The following is an 18,794-nucleotide window of genomic DNA, read 5'->3' on the forward strand; positions in this document are numbered from 1 at the left end:
AGACTCAGAGAGAGAGGCAGAGACACAGGCAGACTAGAAGCAAGCTCCATGCAGGAAGTCCAATGCAAGACTTGATCTCGGGACCCCAGGATCATGCCCTGAGCTGAAGGCAGACGCCCAACCACTGAGCCACCTAGGCGTCCCCTTCCTTTAATTTTTTAAATATATAGTTTCCTATAGTTCTATAAACATTTATGATAACTACTTTGAAGTATTTTTCTACCCACTGCAACATCTGGGACCTCTCAGAGGCAGTTTCTGTTGCCTTCCTTTTATCCTCTGTATAAGTCACACTTTACTGTTTTATTGCATGTGTTGTAATATTTTGTTGAAAACTAGACATTTTGGGTAATATCTTACAGCAAGTATGGATATCAGTTTCATGTCTTTCTGGAATTTACTGTTCTTTTAATTGTTTGGTCATTTGGACTAACTCTGTGAGGTAAATTTTTCTCACAGGGTATGACCTCTAATGTTCCTGCTCAGGATTTTTCCCCTTGTTTTTGTCTTTTTATGGCTTTCTAGGCTTCACCTCTGCATCCACGTAAGCCACTTATTGGTCAAGGGTTGTGTTTAAGGTCACTTAGCCAGTTAGATATTCACTCTTTGCAATTGGATATGTATTTGTCTTAGAGATTGTTTTCACAGTTTAGTGAATTAACTATTTTACCCTGCATTCAGCCAGGCCCTGATCATGCCTGAGAGGGCAGAGAGGGCAGCCTTGAGCATGTGTACAATCTCTCAGACCCTCCAAATATGAGTACAGTTTGATTTTTGTAAAAGATTTTATTTATTTATTAGAGAGAGAGAGCAAGCACAAGCAAAGGGAGTGGCAGAAGGAGAGGGAGAGGAAGAAGTGGGCTCCCCACTGAGCAGGGAGGTGGATGTGGGGCTCGATCCCAGGACCTTGGGATCATGACCTGAGCCAAAGGCAGACGCTTAACTGACTGAGCCACCCAGGTACCCCATACTATTTGATTTTTTAATAAAAACCTGTTTTTTAGAGTAGTTTTAGGTTTACAACACAATTGAGAGGAAGGTACAGAGATTTTCCACATACCTCTGATCCCACGTATTCAAAGCCTCTCCACTAATCAACATTACTCACCAGAATGATACATTTTTTACTAAGGATGAACTTACATTGACACATCATAATCCCCTAAGTCTGTAGTTTCCCTCCAGGTTCACTCTTGCTGTTGTATATTCTCTACGTTTAGACAAATGTAAAATGACATATATCTACCATTATAGCATTTTAGTGTCATACAGAGTAGTTCTACTGCCCTAAAAATCCTCTGTGTTCTGCCTATTCATACCTCCCTTTTCCCTAAACTCTATAAACCACTGATCTTTTTGGTCTCCATTGTTTTGCCTTTTCTGGAATGTTATATAGTTGGAATCATTTATTTTTGGTGCTGAATAATATTCCATTGTCTGGAGATACCACAACTTATTTGTCCATTTCCCTAATGAAGGACGTTTTGGTTGCTTCCAAATTTTGTCAATTATGAATAAAACTGCCATAAACATATAAACATCTACATGCAGCGTTTTGTCTGGATGTAAGTTTTCCATTCCTTTTGGTAAATACCAAGGAATGTGATTGCTGGATCATAAGGCAAGAGTATATTTAGTTTTTTAAGGAACTACCAAATTGCAAAGTGGCTGTACAATTTTATATTCCCACCAGCTATGTGTGAGACCTCTATTACTCCATATTCTCACCAGTATTTTAGACTCAGTGTTTTAGACTTTGGCCATTCTGATAGGTATGTACTGGTATTTAATTTTTATTTTAATATGCATTTTCCTCATGACATATGATGTGGAATATTTTTTCATAGGCTTATTTGCCATCTGTACATCTTTTTTTGTGAGGTATTTGTTAAGAACTTTGGATCATGTTTTAATTGGGCTATTTGTTTTTTTTACTGTTGAGTTGTAAGAGGCTTTTCTGGGTATATATATTTTTTATTTTTTTTAATTTTTTTAATTTTTATTTATTTATGATAGTCACAGAGAGAGAGAGAGAGAGCTAGAGAGAGAGAGAGAGAGGCAGAGACATAGGCAGAGGGAGAAGCAGGCCCCATGCACCGGGAGGGAGCTGACGTGGGATTCGATCCTGGGTCTCCAGGATCCCGCCCTGGGCTAAAGGCAGGCGCTAAACCGCTGCGCCACCCAGGGATCCCTCTGGGTATATTTTGGATATCAGTTCTTTATCAGATGTGTCTTTTGCAAATATTTTCTCTGTGGCTTGTCTTCTAATTCTCTTGATATTGTCTTTCACAAAGCAGAAGTTTTTAATTTTTTTATTTATTTAAAGATTTTATTTTTAAGTAATCTCTGCACCCAGCCTGAGGCTCAAACTTACAACTCTGAGATTGAGAGTTGCATGCTCTACCAACTAAGCCATCTAGACAACCCAGAAGTTTTAAAATTTAATGAGATCTAGTTTATCACTTTTCTCCCATGTATTGTTTCCTTGGTATTGTATCTAAAAAGGCATCAGAGGGGGCACATGGCTGGATCACTCAGTAGAGCATGTGACTCTTGATTTTAGGGTTGTGAGTTCAAGCTCCACATTGGCCATGGAGCCTACTTAAGAAAATAAAAAAGAAATTAAATAAATTTAAAAAGCATCACAATACCTAAGATCATCTAGGTTTTATCCTATGTTTTCTTCTAAAATTTTTATGATTTTGCACTTTGTATCTAGTTCTATGATTGATTTTGAGTTAAGTTTTGTGAAAGATGTAAGGTCTGGGTCTATATTCTTGTATGTCCAATTGTTCAAGTATCACTTGTTGAAGAGACTGTCTTTGATCCATTCTGTTGCCTTTGCTTCTTTGTCAAAGATGAGTTGAATGTATTTATGAGGGCCCTCTATTCTGTTCTACTAATCCATTTGTATTTTCTTTAGCCAATTTCTTTCTTTTTTTAAAAGATTTTATTTATTCATGAGAGAGAGAGAGAGAGAGAGGCAGAGACACAGGCAGAGGGAGAAGCAGGCTCCATGCAGGGAGCCCGATGTGGGACTCGATCCTGGTACTCCAGGATCACGCCCTGGGCCGAAGGCAGGCGCTAAACCGCTGAGCCACCCAGGTGTCTCTTTAGCCAATTTCTTGATTACTGTAATAATGTACTAACTTGATTGCTGTATCTTTTTAAATTTTTTAAATTTATTTATGATAGTCACACAGAGAGAGAGAGAGCGGCGAGATACAGGCAGAGGGAGAAGCAGGCTCCATGCACCGGGAGCCTGACGTGGGATTCGATCCCAGGTCTCCAGGATCGCGCCCTGGGCCAAAGGCAGGCGCTAAACCGTTGTGCCACCCAGGGATCCCTGTAGCTTTTTTAAAAAATATTTTATTTATCTACTTGAGAGGGAGAGAGAGAGATAAAGCACACAAACAGGGAGGAAAAGGGAGAGGGAAAGGCAGATTGCCTGCTGAGCAGGGGATCTATCCCAGGACCATGGGATCATAGCCTGAGCCAAAGGCAGACATTTAACTCCCTGAACTACCCAGGTGCCCCGGTTGCTGTAGCTTTATTGTAAGTCTCGAAGTTGTGTAGTGGCAGTCCTGTCCTGCAATATTCTGTTACCTATTCTCATCTCATTCTATTCCATAGAAATTTTAGAATGTTGAACCAGTGTTGCATACCTGAGATAAATCTCACTTTGTTATGTTTAGTTTTTTAAAATTACTGTTTGGGTTTGACTTGCTAATATTTTATTGAGGATTTTTACATCCATGTTCATGATATATATTGGTTCATAGTTCTCTTATAATACCTGACTGGTTTGGGGTATTATTAGGGTAATGCTGGCCTCACAGAATGAGTTAGTTAGGAAGTATTCCTTCTGCTTCTATTGTAAAGAGATTGTAGAGAGTTGACAATCATTTCTTCCTTAAATACTTAGTAGAATTTATCAGTGAACACATCTGGGCTTGATGCTTCTGTTTTGGAATGTTGTTAATTTTTTATTCAATTTCTTTGATAGCTATGGGCCTATTTAAACTATTTCTTATTGTATGAGTTTTGGCTGCTTGTGCCTTTCAAGTAATTGGTCCATTTAATTTAGGTTATCAAATTTGTAGGCAGAGTTATTTATAGTATTTCTTTATTACTCTTTAAATTTTCATGGTATCTGTAGTGATATCCCTTCTTTCATTTCTGATATTAATAATTTGTGTCCTCTTTTTTTCTTAGCCTGGCTAGAGGCTTATCAATTTTACTGATTATTTCAAATACTTGTGTTTGGTTTCATTGATTTTTTTCTCTATTTTTAAAAAAGATTTTATTTATTCATCTTGTGAATAAATAAGACAGGGAGAGAAAGAGAGAGAGAGAAAGAGAGAGAGAGAGAGAGAGAGAGAAAGAGAGAGATAGGATGAGGGGTGGGAGGGGGCAGAGAAAAGGGGCAGAGGGAGAAGCAGACTTCCTGCTGAGCAGGGAGCCTGATGTGGGACTCCATTCGAGGACCGTGAGATCATGACCCAAGCCAAAGGCAGATGCCCAACCGACTGAGCCACCCAGGTACCCCAATTTCTCTCTCTCTCTCTTTCTCTCTCTCTCTTTTTTTAAAGATTTGTTTATTTGAGAGAGAGAGCATGAGAATAGAGGGATGGGCTGTACCCACATGTCTCGTTCCAGTGCTTGCTCTGTCTATTCAAATTGTTTTTGCTTTTTGCTTTTTGGTATTGTTGTGCCCAAGATCGCGAATCCGAGAAACCACCACCAAGGAGCCGACACCGATGCAAACACACGAGGGTTTATTTACAAGCTCAAGTAAAGTGTACCCGACACAGCGGAGCAGGGACTTGGACCCCGAAGTGGTTTACAGCTGGGTTTTTTATAGGCTGGTCTAGGGGATTTCCAAAAGGGGTGGAAGAATTCTAAGATGGGACTTTCTACCATGGGCGTGGGCTCTGTTGTCTTTCTGATACGGGATTCTCTGCCGAGGGCAATTCTGAGCTCTGTTGTCTTTTTGATATGGGATTACCTGCCGAGGACATTGAGGACATTTCTGCAGTTTTTCCCCTTAAAGTTCAGCTTTATTCACAGGGACCTAAGATGGCTGTACTTGTGCTAATGCTAAACTTTAGGCGGGATGGCCTTAATTTTTCTCGGCCTCCACATTATGCCTTATAATTTTTTCTTGATAGCTTCACATGTACTGGGTAAAAGGAACTGCTGTAAATAGGCCTTTAGTAATGTGGTGGTTAGGTTTTGGGAGTGGGTAAGAGTTCTTTAGTCCTGTGTTTAGTTCTTAGTCCTTTGGTGAGTATATGCCTTTGGACTGTGAACTTCACAAGTATTTCTCAGTTTTTCCTCCACCCCTAGGTGGTATAGTGTGGCTAGAGTAGTCTAGGGTTTAGTATTTCTCTTCCCCAGGTAAATTGGGTTCTGATAATACCTCCAGGAGATAGACTCTAGTTAACTAGTTTCCCCTGAGGGCAGGCCTTCTTAAGAACAGATTGGTTCCTTATCATCAACTCCTGACAAAGCCCAAGAGTATTTTAAATCTGACAATATGGTGGGTATGCCCCTAAGACTATATTTTCCTAGTTTTAAACTTTCAGCCTTGTTCACAATGAGCCTCCAGCAACCTGTTAGTTATTGTTCACAATTTCCTGCCTCAGCACTGGTTCTCTTGGCAGTTTCCACTGGTGAGTCCCTCCTGTGGTAAGCCACAATTCCTTGTCCATCTCTGGGGGGGGGGCAGTAATTTGCCTTTTGTCCTCCCTTCTCTTATGGATGGATCCAATGACAGTTGTTGATTTTTTAGTCTTTTTCAGGTTTTTATTTGTTAGGACAAAGTAATGACTTCGAAGTTCCTTACATGTGTAACTGAAAACTGGAAGTGTGATTTGATTTTTAAGCTTGGCTTCCTTACTGTTATTTTGGATCAGAGTAGCTACATTTTCAGTGTTTGGTAAGAGGTTCTGCTTAAGCCCCTTGAGCCACACAGGCTCCGGGTTCTTTGCTGATGTATCTGTGCGTGCCTTCAGGAATGCTTTCTAGTCTGCTCCACATGTCCTTCTGATCCCTCCTGGGTGGGTGCAGCCTAGTGCATTTCGTAGCAATCTGTATCTCCAGGGGTGAGTGTGACCTCCTGAATTATTCTTCTTGGTTGCCTCTGTCCCTGGTTCTCTGTGTTAAAATTCTTGCTAATATGCTGTTTCACTTGTTGCTACTATTACCACGAGCTACCAACTCCCTCTTAATTACTTACCACCAAGATCTCCCTTGTTTTTGACAGTGCCCTTAGGCAGGAACTTCTTGCTCCATTCCAAATAAGTCAATCCTCTCAGGCAGATATGCTGAGCTCTTTTTTCTTTATTGCCTATTTCTCCTTCCTGGGGAGAACCTTTGTGTCACACTACTGGAGTTGGTGGCAAGAGCATGGCTTGCTTCTCCTGGTGTAAGAGTGGATGTTGGGGATATAGCCTCTGATCTTCTGAGCATATCCTCCTGGCATGGAGCCTCTGCTTAAGGAGCCAGTCTGGGTGAAAATTATTAGGGTCCCAGTATTCTTGACCTGTCATACCTGAGGTAGAGCCTTTACCATAAGAGTGAGAACTGAGTGGGGAAAGGAATACCCAGTCCTCTAATTTTGCCTGCCCAGAATAGCACTTACACAACACAGGCCTGGGGAGGATAAGAGAGGCTAGCATGCCTGTCCTTCCTAGGTGAAACCATAGCCTAAGAGTCTAGGAGCTGGATGGAAAGGGGATTACTACCTTCTTGATAGCACCCATCTGGAGTAGTTTTCATCACAGGGAGCTGATGTGGATAGGAGCAGATTGTGACTCAAATGCCACAGACTCTCACTGTTCTCACTGAGATTTAGTTGTTTTTTTTTTTCTTAAATAAATGTTTTTCCATTTGCCATATGCCCTTAGGAAAATTTCCAAAGACTTTAACTGGTTGGTTGTTTTAATGATTTTTCCAGGCAAATGGTTATATAACTGGGGAGAGGGTCCAAGAGCTCCTTATACCAGCATTGCAGAAATTTCATCCTCACTGGTTGTTTTAAAAGCTGGAAGTAGGTTTAATATACCAAAGGAGACCTCTGTGAGATAGAACTTAGAATCACTAGGCCAGTATTATATCCTTCTTAGTGATCTGAAAACCCAGTTTGGTAATTCTGTCTTTTGGTGTTTTTAAAAAGGAATATTTCAAAGTAATGTCTTCAATTTAGTTCATTTCACCAAAATTTTTTTGACATCTTTCCTTGGGATACCAATTTTATGGTGAATAATTTTTGTTTTGCTTTTTAGGTTTTAGGTTTTGAAACCCTGAGGCTCATGTTAATATATTATTTGTGGCTATCAGAATGTCCAATGGATAATATGGTTTGCTGATTAAAGCATAGACTGAAAATAAAATTTCTCTACTCCCCACCCCCTCACTCTCATTTTCAGTACCAAACTAGGAAATATTAGAAATCACTTAACTGCTAAATTGGTTCATTCAGCTGCAAAATGGAACTAATAGTGCCACACAAGGGTGTTGTGAAGCTTAATAAATATTGCTAAAGCATTTGTTTCTGTGAAAACTCCTGTATTTATTTTAAAAATATATTCATATTTCTTAGACTTTAAAATGTGCTCATTAAGAGCTCATATATACATGTAAGCTATTTTTAATGCAGTAAAACATTATATAGATAGTATACATTAAAGCACTATATACTATATATATCCAAATTGAGAAGAATAATAATATAGTGTTGATTTATTGGCTGTACATCCTAAAGAAATTATGGTTTTCTACAGTTAGAAAGAATTGCTTTATATAATTGATATTTATGTATTAATTGGCTAATAATCTATTGTAGTGCAAAATAGAAAATTTGGAATAAAGTATAATTATGCCATGTTTTCTTAGTGATATATAATCTTAAAAATGAAATTTGAAATGAATATATATGTATATATATTTTTTAATGATAGCCAAAGCTATGATATTGGGAAGATGGATAAGAATTCTGTTGGGCCAGAAATGCTGGTAAGGATCATGTTAAATATTGTGGAAGTAGGTGGAAGAAATATATTTTATGTTATTGTTATTAAACTGCAATGGTCTGTCCCCACTTTGTGAGTAAATTATCCTTTGGGCACATCATTAATATCTCAGTACATTAGTTTCTGTAAAATTGATATACTAATAGAATCTACCATACAGGTAGATTCTTCTATCCAAGAGTTAATATATGTAAATGCTGGGAACAATTTGAGCTTTTAAAATTGCATGTTAAAATTTTTAGGGTTTTCCTTAACTACCCATATAGAATATGCTTAGTATGGAAGTTAATTTTAATATTTAATCAAGTAAAATATGATTAGGTAAATGAATGTGATGTAAAAGTAATTTAATATATGCCATAGCAAAATGGAATTTTGTTTGAATATCTATCTTTACTTCTTACCTTTACGGTATCTCAATCAAAATATCACTGAATACCTATATATATCTAGCAATATGATAGATGGGAAATAACAGAGAAGTATAAAACATGACTTCTACCCTTAAAAAGCTTATGTTTGAAGCATAAAACTAATACAAGTATTGAATGAATATTATTCAGCCTTGATATAGAAGGAAATTCTGGCACATGCTACAACATAGATGAACCTTGAGGATATTATTCTAAGTGAAATAAGCCATTCACAAAAAAGATAAATATTGTATGGTTCCATTTAAATAAAGTATTGCGAGTAGTCAAATTAATAGAAACGTAAAATAAAGTAGTAGTTGCAGCAGTTTGGAGGGAGGAGAATATTGGGGAAGCTATTGTTTAATGGGCACAGAGTTTCAATTTTGGAAGATTGAGAGTTCTGAAGATAGATGATGGTAAAGGCTGCACAACAGTGCAAATATACTTAATACTACTGAACCGTACACTTAAAAATGGTTAAGCTAGTCAATTTTATGTGTATTTTAACACAATTGAAAATAATAAAAACATTGTTATAGTGTCACATCATGGCATATTATATGAGAATGAGAATAAATGAGCGACAGTAATTGCAACAATATGTATGTTCTCACATATAATGTTGAGTAAACAAAACAATTTATAAAGTAGTAGTACATACTGTATGACTCCATAAATGTAAATGCCAAAAGCAAGTAGAGCTAATGTACATGGTGTTGGAAGACAGGTAATTTGTTACCCTTTTTTGGAATAGTGTCTGAAGAGAGTCTTGAGGTGAGCCTGTTGCTGTTTAATGTTCTGTTTTTTTATTTATCTGTTGTTAACATACATGTGTTCACTTTGTGAAAATTCAGAGCTGTGCTCTTGAGATTTTTGAACTTTTTTTGTATATATTGTATACTTCAATTAAAGTTTCAGGGCAGCCTGGGTGGCTCAGTGGTTTGGCGCCACCTTCAGCCCAGGGCGTGATCCCGGAGACCCGGAATCGAGTCCCACATGGGGCTCCCTCCATGGAGCCTGCTTCTCCCTCTGTCTGTGTCTCTGACTCTCTCTCTCAAATAAATAAATAAATAAATAAATAAATAAATAAATAAATTCTTTAAAAAAATAAAGTTTCAAAAATAGATTCTAAAAACTAGTACAACTGAGACAATTTAGGAAAAGTAAGTGTTAAACTGTGTGGTACAGTAAAGGGAAATGTCAGGGTTGGCTAGAGTAGCTGAAGAAGCATTCTGGTAGGAAGGCCTTGAAAAGTACAGTGAAAATGCAGGGAGAAGGGGATACCAGGCAAGGGATCTAGATGAGATGATGTCTGGAGGAGGAAAAAAGGATGGAAGACTACAGAGTTAATGTGATTGAAATGTAATATTTATGTTGTGAATTATGGAGAGGTAAGATTATGAAGTAGTTTATGTAGGTTTTCTTTCACACCAGCAGTACTTTATCAAGGTATAATTTATATATACTAAATTGCACAGATCTTAAGTGTATAGCCTGATGAATTTTAATATATCTAGATAGTCTTACAACTACCATATATATCAAGATACAGAAATTTCCATGACCCTCAAAAGTTCCCTTAGCCCTTTCCGATTGATAGCCATTCATACTCTCAAGATGAAACAACTATTCTGACTTCTCTGGCTATAGATTATTTTTAGTTTTTCTTGAACTTTGTATAAATGGAATAATATAGTATCTCCTGTTTTGTGTATGGCTTCTTTTACTTAACATAATGGTTTGAGATTCTTTCATAATAATAATAATAATATTAAGTATCTTGTATACATCTTACTTGACCTTAGTTTTTTAATTAAAAAAACTCAGAAATAGGACACCCTAACTATAATTTCTCTAGGTTTACAGAGCTTTAGTAAGTTAAGATTATCTTTCCCTGGTCCTACTGTCCCTTCATTATATTTAGAGGCAGATTCTTCATGGAAATAGAGCTCTTTCTTTCAAAATCTAAATCTGTAGTTAAATACATAAATGCTGACTAGAGTTACTCCCCTTATTAATGTAAACGTGGCTGGAGAAATGGGCTTAAATTCAGCAGTACGTATTGATTTTAAAACTTAGCTGAGTTGTGAGAAACCTTCTTTATAGGAAAGCATATCTGTTCCTTTTTTTATAAAAGATTTTATTTATTTATTCATGAGAGACACAGAATGAGAGAGAGAGAGAGAGAGAGAGAGAGAGAGAGAGAGAGAGAGAGAGGCAGAGTGTACACAGGCAGAGGGAGAAGCAGGCTCCATGCAGGGAGCCCAACATGGGACTCGATACCGAGTCTCCAGGATCAGGCCCTGGGCTGAAGGCTGCACTAAACCGCTGAGCCACCAGGCTGCCCTGTTCTACTAAAATGATGGTATATGTGCTCTTGGTCCAATTGGTTAATCTCAACTATGCTGTAAAGTTTTTGAGAGAGGGATTATGTCTTTCTATTTATCTTTTTTGCTGGAGGTCTCAAGCAATGCTACCTATACCGTGGGCAGTAAGATTATTAAATTAAATATTGCTGTGCTATTGTTTCCTCTATTTTTAGAGTGGGAATTATAAAGTACTTCAATACTAAAACACTGTTAGGAAAATAATTATATTAACATAATTGTATTAAATTTAAATAAGCTATTATAAAATTCTTAGTATTTGGCATGGGCAGCTTAATGATGAGACGTATTCCAAGACTCTGTGGTTACCTAAGGAAATGCTATTTCATAATAGTGACTTAAGTTTGAGAAGATGCCCATCACTGTGTAAGTGCTAATCAGCTGCTGCATTGCAATTTAACCCTCAACTGGGTGCTTTTTTCTTTTTTAATTATAGGCTAAAGTTCTGCGGTTACTAGCTACTGCTTATGTGGATCGGGATGACCAAGAATATTATGATAAGGCTCTCAGTGCTATAAACCTAGCAAACAAGGTATAAGAGGGTTCTACTTTTGCATATAAACTAATGCACTTTTTGGAGCTTCAATTCACATTTTGAAATGTAGTTTAGACATTTGCTTTGGTATTCCTACTTTTTTACTTAATTATTTGCTCTTTATTTTTTAATGTAATCACATTACAATGGAAAATTAGAAGTAAAAAAGAAAATGGTGGTATTATTTATACTTAATAAAAACCAAAGTATGATTAAATTGCTTTGATTTAGTGGCAATTCACAGATGATACCAGATAAAACAAAAATGCTTTTCTCACATTAAGAGACCTATGTATTTCTTTTATTTTTCATGTGGTTACCAGAGGGGAGTCGGGTAGGGAGAGGGTGAAATAGGTAAAGGAATTTGAGAGATACAGACTTCCAGTCACAAAATAAATAAGTCATGGAGATGAAAAGTATAGCATAGAAAATATAATCAATAAAATTGTAAAAATGTCATTTGGTGATAGATGATGACTACACTTATTGTGGTGATTATTAAGTAATGTATAGAATTGTGGAATCACTATGTTGTAACACCTGAAACTAATATAATACTATGTTAATTATACTTCAATAAAACAAATATCCATTTTTTAGCATCAGATTGTTTCAATCTGTTCTGCACAGAAAGGAAAAAATAAAATATATTTTCTTAACAACAGACTTTTTGAAAAAAATTTTCTTTTGCATGAAATGGAAAGGGTTCTCTCTGCTGTGAATTTTTAGGATAAAGAAGGAAATGGTGATAAAATAGGCAGGTAATGGGATTTTGTTTAAAAAACAGTCAAGAGCTCCTGGGTGGCTCAGTCAGTTAAGTGCCTGACTGTCAATCTCAGCTCAGATCTTGGTGCTCAGGGTCCTGAGTTCAAGCCCTTCATTGCTGTGGAGCCTACTTTAAAAAAATCAGTCAATAAATAAACAAAAAATGTTAGTGGTTCACTTTCAGCTCATGTTCTTACATACATACATACACATACATACATACATACATACATACATACATACATATATACCTCTACCCTTCTGGACAAAGAATATTGATAGGGTGATGACCATTTAAAAAGAGAGTTAGGGGTGTCTGGCTGGCTCAGTGGGTGGAACATGTGGCTATATTGGTCTTGGGGTTGTGAGTTCAAGCCCCCCACATTGGGTATAGAGATTGCTTAAAAATAAATCTTTACTTTTCATTTATTTATTTATTTAAAGATTTTATTTATTTATTCATGAGAGACACAGTGAGGGGCAGAGGCATAGGCAGAGAGAGAAGCAGGCTCCTCGCAAGGAGCCCGATGTGGAACTTCATCCTGGACCCCAGGATCATGCCCTGAGCAGAAGGCAGATGCTTAACCACTGAGCCACCCAGGTGTCCCAAAAATAACAAATCTTTACATAAAAAATAAAAAGAGAGTCATTTAGGATCAATGTATTTTATTTAATAAGGCAAATAATTATACTTTTTTCCAGTTTCAATTTAAATTCCAGTCAGCATACAGTGCAATATTAGTTTCAGGTATACAATGTAGTGATTGAACACTTCAGTACAGTACCTGGTGCTTATTACAAGTACACTCCTTCATCCATCACCTATTTAAACCATCCCCTTACCCACCTCCCCTCTGGTTTGTTCTCAATAGTTAAGAGTCTGTTTCTTGGTATGCTATTCATTCTTTCTTTTCCTCTTTTGCTCATTTCTTTTGTTTCTTAAATTCCTATATGAGTGAAATCATATGGTATTTATCTTTCTGTGATTTTTTTTGCTTAGCATAATACTCTCTAGCTCTAGCCACATCATGATAAATGTCGAATTTTCATTCTTTTTTATGATTAATATTTGTGTGTGTGTGTGTGTATGTGTATGCACATACCACATCTTATTTATCCATTCATCAATTGATGGACACTTGGTCTATTTCAGTATCTGGGGTATGGTGAGTAATGCGCTAAATATAAGGGTGCATATATCCCCCCTGGGTAAATACTTAGTAGTACAATTGCTGGATCCCAGGGTGGTTCTATTTTTAACTTTTTGAGGAACTTCCTGTTTCTTTCCAGAGCAGCTGCACCAGTTTGCATTCCCACCAATAGTAAAAAAGGGTTCCCATTTCTCCACATCTTTGCCAGCCAACACTTGTTTCTTGTGTTGTTGATGTTAGCCATTCTGACAGGTGTGAGGTGATAATCTCACTGTAGTTTTGATTTGTATTTCCCTGATGAAGGGTGATGTTGAACATTTTTTCATGTGTCTGTTGCCAATCTGTATGTCTTATTTGGAGAAATGACTGTTCATGTCTTCTGCCCACTTTTTAATTGGATTATTCATTTTTGGGGTGTTGAGTTTTTAAAGATATGTCATGTATCAGATATGTCATTTGCAAATATTTTCTCCCATTCTGTAAGTTGCCATTTAGTTTTGTTGATTGTTTCCTTCTCTGTACAGAAGCTTTTTATTTTGATGAAATCCCAATAGTTTATTTTTGCTTTTGGTTCCCTTGCCTCAGGAGACAGAACTAGAGAGAAAGCTGCTATGGCTGATGTCAGAGAAGTTACTATCTATGTTCTCCTCTAGGATTTTTATGGTTTTCTGTCTCACATTTACATCTTTCATCCATATTGAATTTATTTTTTGTATGGCATAAAAAAGTGGTCCAGTTTCATTCTGGCATGTTGCTCTCCAGTTTCCTCAACACCATTTGTTGAAGAGGCTGTCTTTTTTCCGATTGGATATTCTTTCATGATTTATCAAAGAATAGTTCACCATATGGTTGTGGGTCCATTTCTGGGTTCTCTCTTCTGTTCCATTGATCTGAGTGTCTGTTTTTGTGCTAGTACCATACTGTCCTGATCACTACAGCTTTGTAATATAACTTCAAATCCAGAATTGTGATGCTTCCAAGCTTTGATCTTCTTTCTCCAGGTTGTTTTGTTGTTTTGGCTATTTGGGATCTTTGGTGGTTCCATACAGCTTTAGGATTATTTGTTATAGCTCTGTGAAAAATGCTGTTGGTATTTTATAGGGATAGTATTAAATGTGTAGATCTATTTGGGTAGTATAGACATTTAAACAATATTTGTCCTTCCAATCCATTAGCATGAAATGCCTTTCCATTTCTTTGTGTCATCTGCAATTTCTTTCATCAGTGTTTTATAGCTTTCACAGTATAGGTCTTTTACCTCTTTGGTTAGGTGGTTTCTTAGGTAGTTTTTGGTGCAATTGTAAGTGGGATTGTTTTCTTATTTCTATTTCTGCTGCTTCATTAGTGGTGTATAGAAATGCAACAGATTTCTGTATGTTGATTTTTGTATTCTGTGACTTTATAGAAATAGTTTATCAATTCTAGCAGCTTTTTGGTGGAATGTTTCAAGTTTTCTATAAAGAGTATCAGGTCTTCTTTAAATGGTGAAAGTTTGATTTCTTCTTTGCCAATTTGATGCCTTTCTTTTTGTTTTGATGCCTGTCTGATTGCTGTGGCTAGCTCTTCCAGGACTCTGTTATATAACAGTGGTGAGAGGGCAGCCCAGGTGGCAGAGCAGTTTAGCTCTGCCTTCGGCCCAGAGTGTGTTCCTGGAGACCTGGGATCAAGTCCTGAGTCAGGCTCCCTGCATGGAGCCTGCTTCTCCCTCTGCCTGTGTCTCTGCCTCTCTCTCTCTCTCTCTCTCTCTCTGTGTGTGTGTGTGTGTGTGTGTATGTCTCATGAATAAATAAATAAAATCTTTAAAAACAAAACAAAACAAAAACAGCCGTGAGAGAGGACAACCCTGTCTTGTCCCTGACCATGGAGGAAAAGCTCTGTTTTTCTCCATTGAGAATGATATTAGTTATGGATTTTCCACATATGGCCTTTATTATGTTGAGGTATGTTCCCTCTAAACCTACTTTGTTGAAGGTTTTTATCATGAATGAATGTTGTTCTTTGTCAAATGCTTTTTCTGCATCTGTTGAAAAGATCATAAAGTTCTTATCCTTTATTTAGTGGTGCATCACATGGATTGATTTGTGAATATTGAACCACCCTTCCAGCCCAGGAATAAATCCCACTTGATCATGGTGAACGACTTTTTAAAATGTATTGTTGGATTCAGTATGCTAATATTTTTTTAAAAGATTTTTATTTACTTATTTATGAAAGGCACACAGAGAAAGGCAGAGACATAGGCAGAGGGAAAAGCAGGCTCCCTGTGGGGAGCCTGATGTGGGACTTGATCCCAGGACCCAGGGATCATGACCTGAGCCGAAAGCAGATGCTCAACCATTGAGCCACCCAGGATCCCTGTAAGCTAGTATTTTATTGAGAGTTTTTCCATCCATGTTCATCAGACATTTTGGCCTGTAGTCCTCCTTTTTAGTGGAGTCCTTATCTGGTTTTAGAATGAGGTTAATGCTGGTCTCATAGAATGAATTTGGGAGTTTTCCTTCCTTTTTTATTTTTTGGAATAGTTTGAGAAGAATAAATATTAACTCTTCTTTAAATGTCTGGTAAAATTACCTGTGAAGCCATCTGGCCCTGGACTGTTGTTTGTTGGATGTTTTTTGATTACTGATTCAGTTGCTTTGCTTGGTTATCAGTTTGTTCAAGTTTTCTGTTTCTTCCTATTTCAGTTGTAGTAGTTTATGTTTCTAGGAATTAATCCTTTTCTTCCAGCTTGTCCAATTTGTTGGCATATAGTTTTTCATAATATTCTCTTATAATTATTTATGTTTCTGTAGTGTTGGTTTATTTCTCCTGTCTCATTTGTGATTTCATTTATTTGGATCCTTTCTCTTTTCTTTTTTGATAAGTCTGGCTAGATGTTATCAATTTTATTAATTTTTTCAAAGAACCAGATCCTGGTTTCATTGATCTATTCTGTTGATTTTTTTAGTTTCTGTATCATTTATTTTTGCTCTAATCTTATTTCTGTCCTTTTGCTGGCTTTAGGCTTTGTTCTTTCTGTGGCTCCTTTAGGTGTAAGGTTAGGTTGTTTTTAAAGAATTTTCTTGATTCTTGAGATAGGTCTGTATTGCTAGGTACTTCCTTATTAGAACTGCTTTTGCTGCATCCTAAAGCTTTTGTACTGTTATGTTTTCAATTTCATTTGTTTGTTCTTTGATTTCCTGGTTGATTCATTCATTGTTTAGTAGCATGTTGTTTAACCTCATTTTTTCGTGGTCTTTCCAAATTTTTTTGTTGTTGTTGACTTGTAGTTTTAATAGTGTTGTTGTCAGAAAAGATGCATAGTATGATTTCAGTCTGATTTGTATTTGATGAGGCTTGTTTTGTGACCTAATATGTGATCTATTCTGAGAATATTCCATGTGTACTTGAAAAGAATGTGTACTTTGCTATTTTAGAATGGAATGATCTGAATATATTTGTTAAGTCCATCAGGTCCAGTGTGTCATTCAGAGTCCTTGTCCATTGCTGTGAGTGGGGTGATAAAGTCCCCTACTATTATTGTATTATTATCAGTGAGTTCCTTTGTATTTGTTACTGTTTTATGTATTTGGGTGCTCTCATGTTGGGTGCGTAAATATTTACAATTGTTATTTTCTTGCTGGATTATCCCCTTATTATAATATAGTGCCTTTCTTTGTTGTTACAGTCTTTGTTTTAAAAGTCCAGTTTTTCTGATATACTATTTAATTTTTTAAAAGCTAACCATTTGTGTGATGGATGTTTCTCCATCCCCTTAATTTCAATCTGCAGGTGTCTTTAGGTCTAAAATGAGTCTCTTGTAAGCAACATTTAGATGGGACTTGTTTTCTTATCCATTCTGACACCCTATACCTTTATATTGGAGCATTTAGTCCATTTACATTTACAGTAAATATTGATAGGTATGTATATAGTGCCATTTTATTCATCGTTTTTTCATTGTTTCTGGAGTTTATCTCTGCCCCTTTCTAGTCTTGTCACTTTTGGTCTTTCTTTCCCACTCAAAGGGTCCCCTTTAATATTACTTGCAGGGCTGGGTTAGTGGTCCTGAACTCCTTTAGTTTTTGTTTGGGAAACTCTTTATCTTTCCTTCTATTCTGAATGATAGCCTTGATAGATAGAATATTCTTAGCTACAGATTCTTCCCATTCAGTATGTTGAGTATACCATATCACTCCCTTCTGGCTTTCCATGTTGCTGTTGAGAAATCTCCAGCTAGCCTTATATGTTTTTTTTCTTGTTTTATTTTATTTTATTTATTTATTTATTTATTTATTTATTTATTTATTTATTTATTTATTTATTTATTTTTATTTTTTTATAAATTAATTTTTTATTGGTGTTCAATTTACCAACACAGAATAACACCCAGTGCTCATCCCATCAAGTGTCCCCTCGGTGCCTGTCACCCACTCACCCCCACCCCCCGCCCTCCTCCCCTTCCACCACCCCTAGTTCGTTTCCCAGAGTTAGGAGTCTTTATGTTCTGTCTCCCTTTCTGGTATTTCCCACACATTTCCTCTGCCTTCCCTTCTATTCCCTTTCACTATTATTTATATTCCCCAGATGAAAGAGAACATATACTGTTTGTACTTCTCCGATTGACTTACTTCACTCAGCATAATACCCTCCAGTTCCATCCACGTTGAAGCAAATGGTGGGTATTTGTTGTTTCTAATGGCTGAGTAATATTCCATTGTATACATAAACCACATCGTTTTTATCCATTCATCTTTCGATGGACACCGAGGCTCCTTCCACAGTTTGGCTATTCCATTGTATACATAAACCACATCGTTTTTATCCATTCATCTTTCGATGGACACCGAGGCTCCTTCCACAGTTTGGCTATTGTGGATATTGCTGCTAGAAACATCGGGGTGCAGGTGTCCCGGCATTCCATTGCATCTGAATCTCTGGGGTAAATCCCCAACAGTGCAATTGCTGGGCAGGTCTATTTTAACTCTTTGAGGAACCTCCACACAGTTTTCCAGAGTGGCTGCACCAGTTCACATTCCCACCAACAGTGCAAGAGGGTTCCCCTTTTCTCCGCATCCTCTCCAACATTTGTTGTTTCCTGCCTTGTTAATTTTCCCCATTCTCACTGGTGTGAGGTGGTATCTCATTGTGGTTTTGATTTGTTTTTCCCTGATGGCAAGTGATGCAGAGCATTTTCTCATGTGCATGTTGGCCATGTCTATGTCTTCCTCTGTGAGATTTCTCTTCATGTCTTTTGCCCATTTCATGATTGGATTGTTTGTTTCTTTGGTGTTGAGTTTAATAAGTTCTTTATAGATCTTGGAAACTAGCCCTTTATCTGATATGTCATTTGCAAATATCTTCTCCCATTCTGTAGGTTGTCTTTTAGTTTTGTGGACTGTATCCTTTGCTGTGCAAAAGCTTCTTATCTTGATGAAGTCCCAATAATTCATTTTTGCTTTTGTTTCTTTTGCCTTCGTGGATGTATCTTGCAAGAAATTGCTGTGGCCAAGTTCAAAAAGGGTGTT

The 18,794-nt window shown here is 37.0% G+C and overlaps 1 protein-coding gene across 1 annotated transcript in view; it reads left to right on the forward strand.

The window, feature by feature from the left end:
- Positions 1-18,794, forward strand: part of TEX11 (testis expressed 11) — a 360,742-nt gene that overhangs the window by 91,110 nt on the left and 250,838 nt on the right. The window contains exons 9-10 of the mRNA XM_055338036.1: positions 7,965-8,019; positions 11,273-11,368. Coding sequence (XP_055194011.1) covers positions 7,965-8,019; positions 11,273-11,368 — 151 coding nt within the window. The remainder of the gene's footprint in view (positions 1-7,964; positions 8,020-11,272; positions 11,369-18,794) is intronic.

Source organism: Nyctereutes procyonoides, unplaced genomic scaffold, assembly GCF_905146905.1.
Source record: "Nyctereutes procyonoides isolate TBG_1078 unplaced genomic scaffold, NYPRO_anot_genome, whole genome shotgun sequence".
Taxonomy (NCBI): domain Eukaryota; kingdom Metazoa; phylum Chordata; class Mammalia; order Carnivora; family Canidae; genus Nyctereutes; species Nyctereutes procyonoides.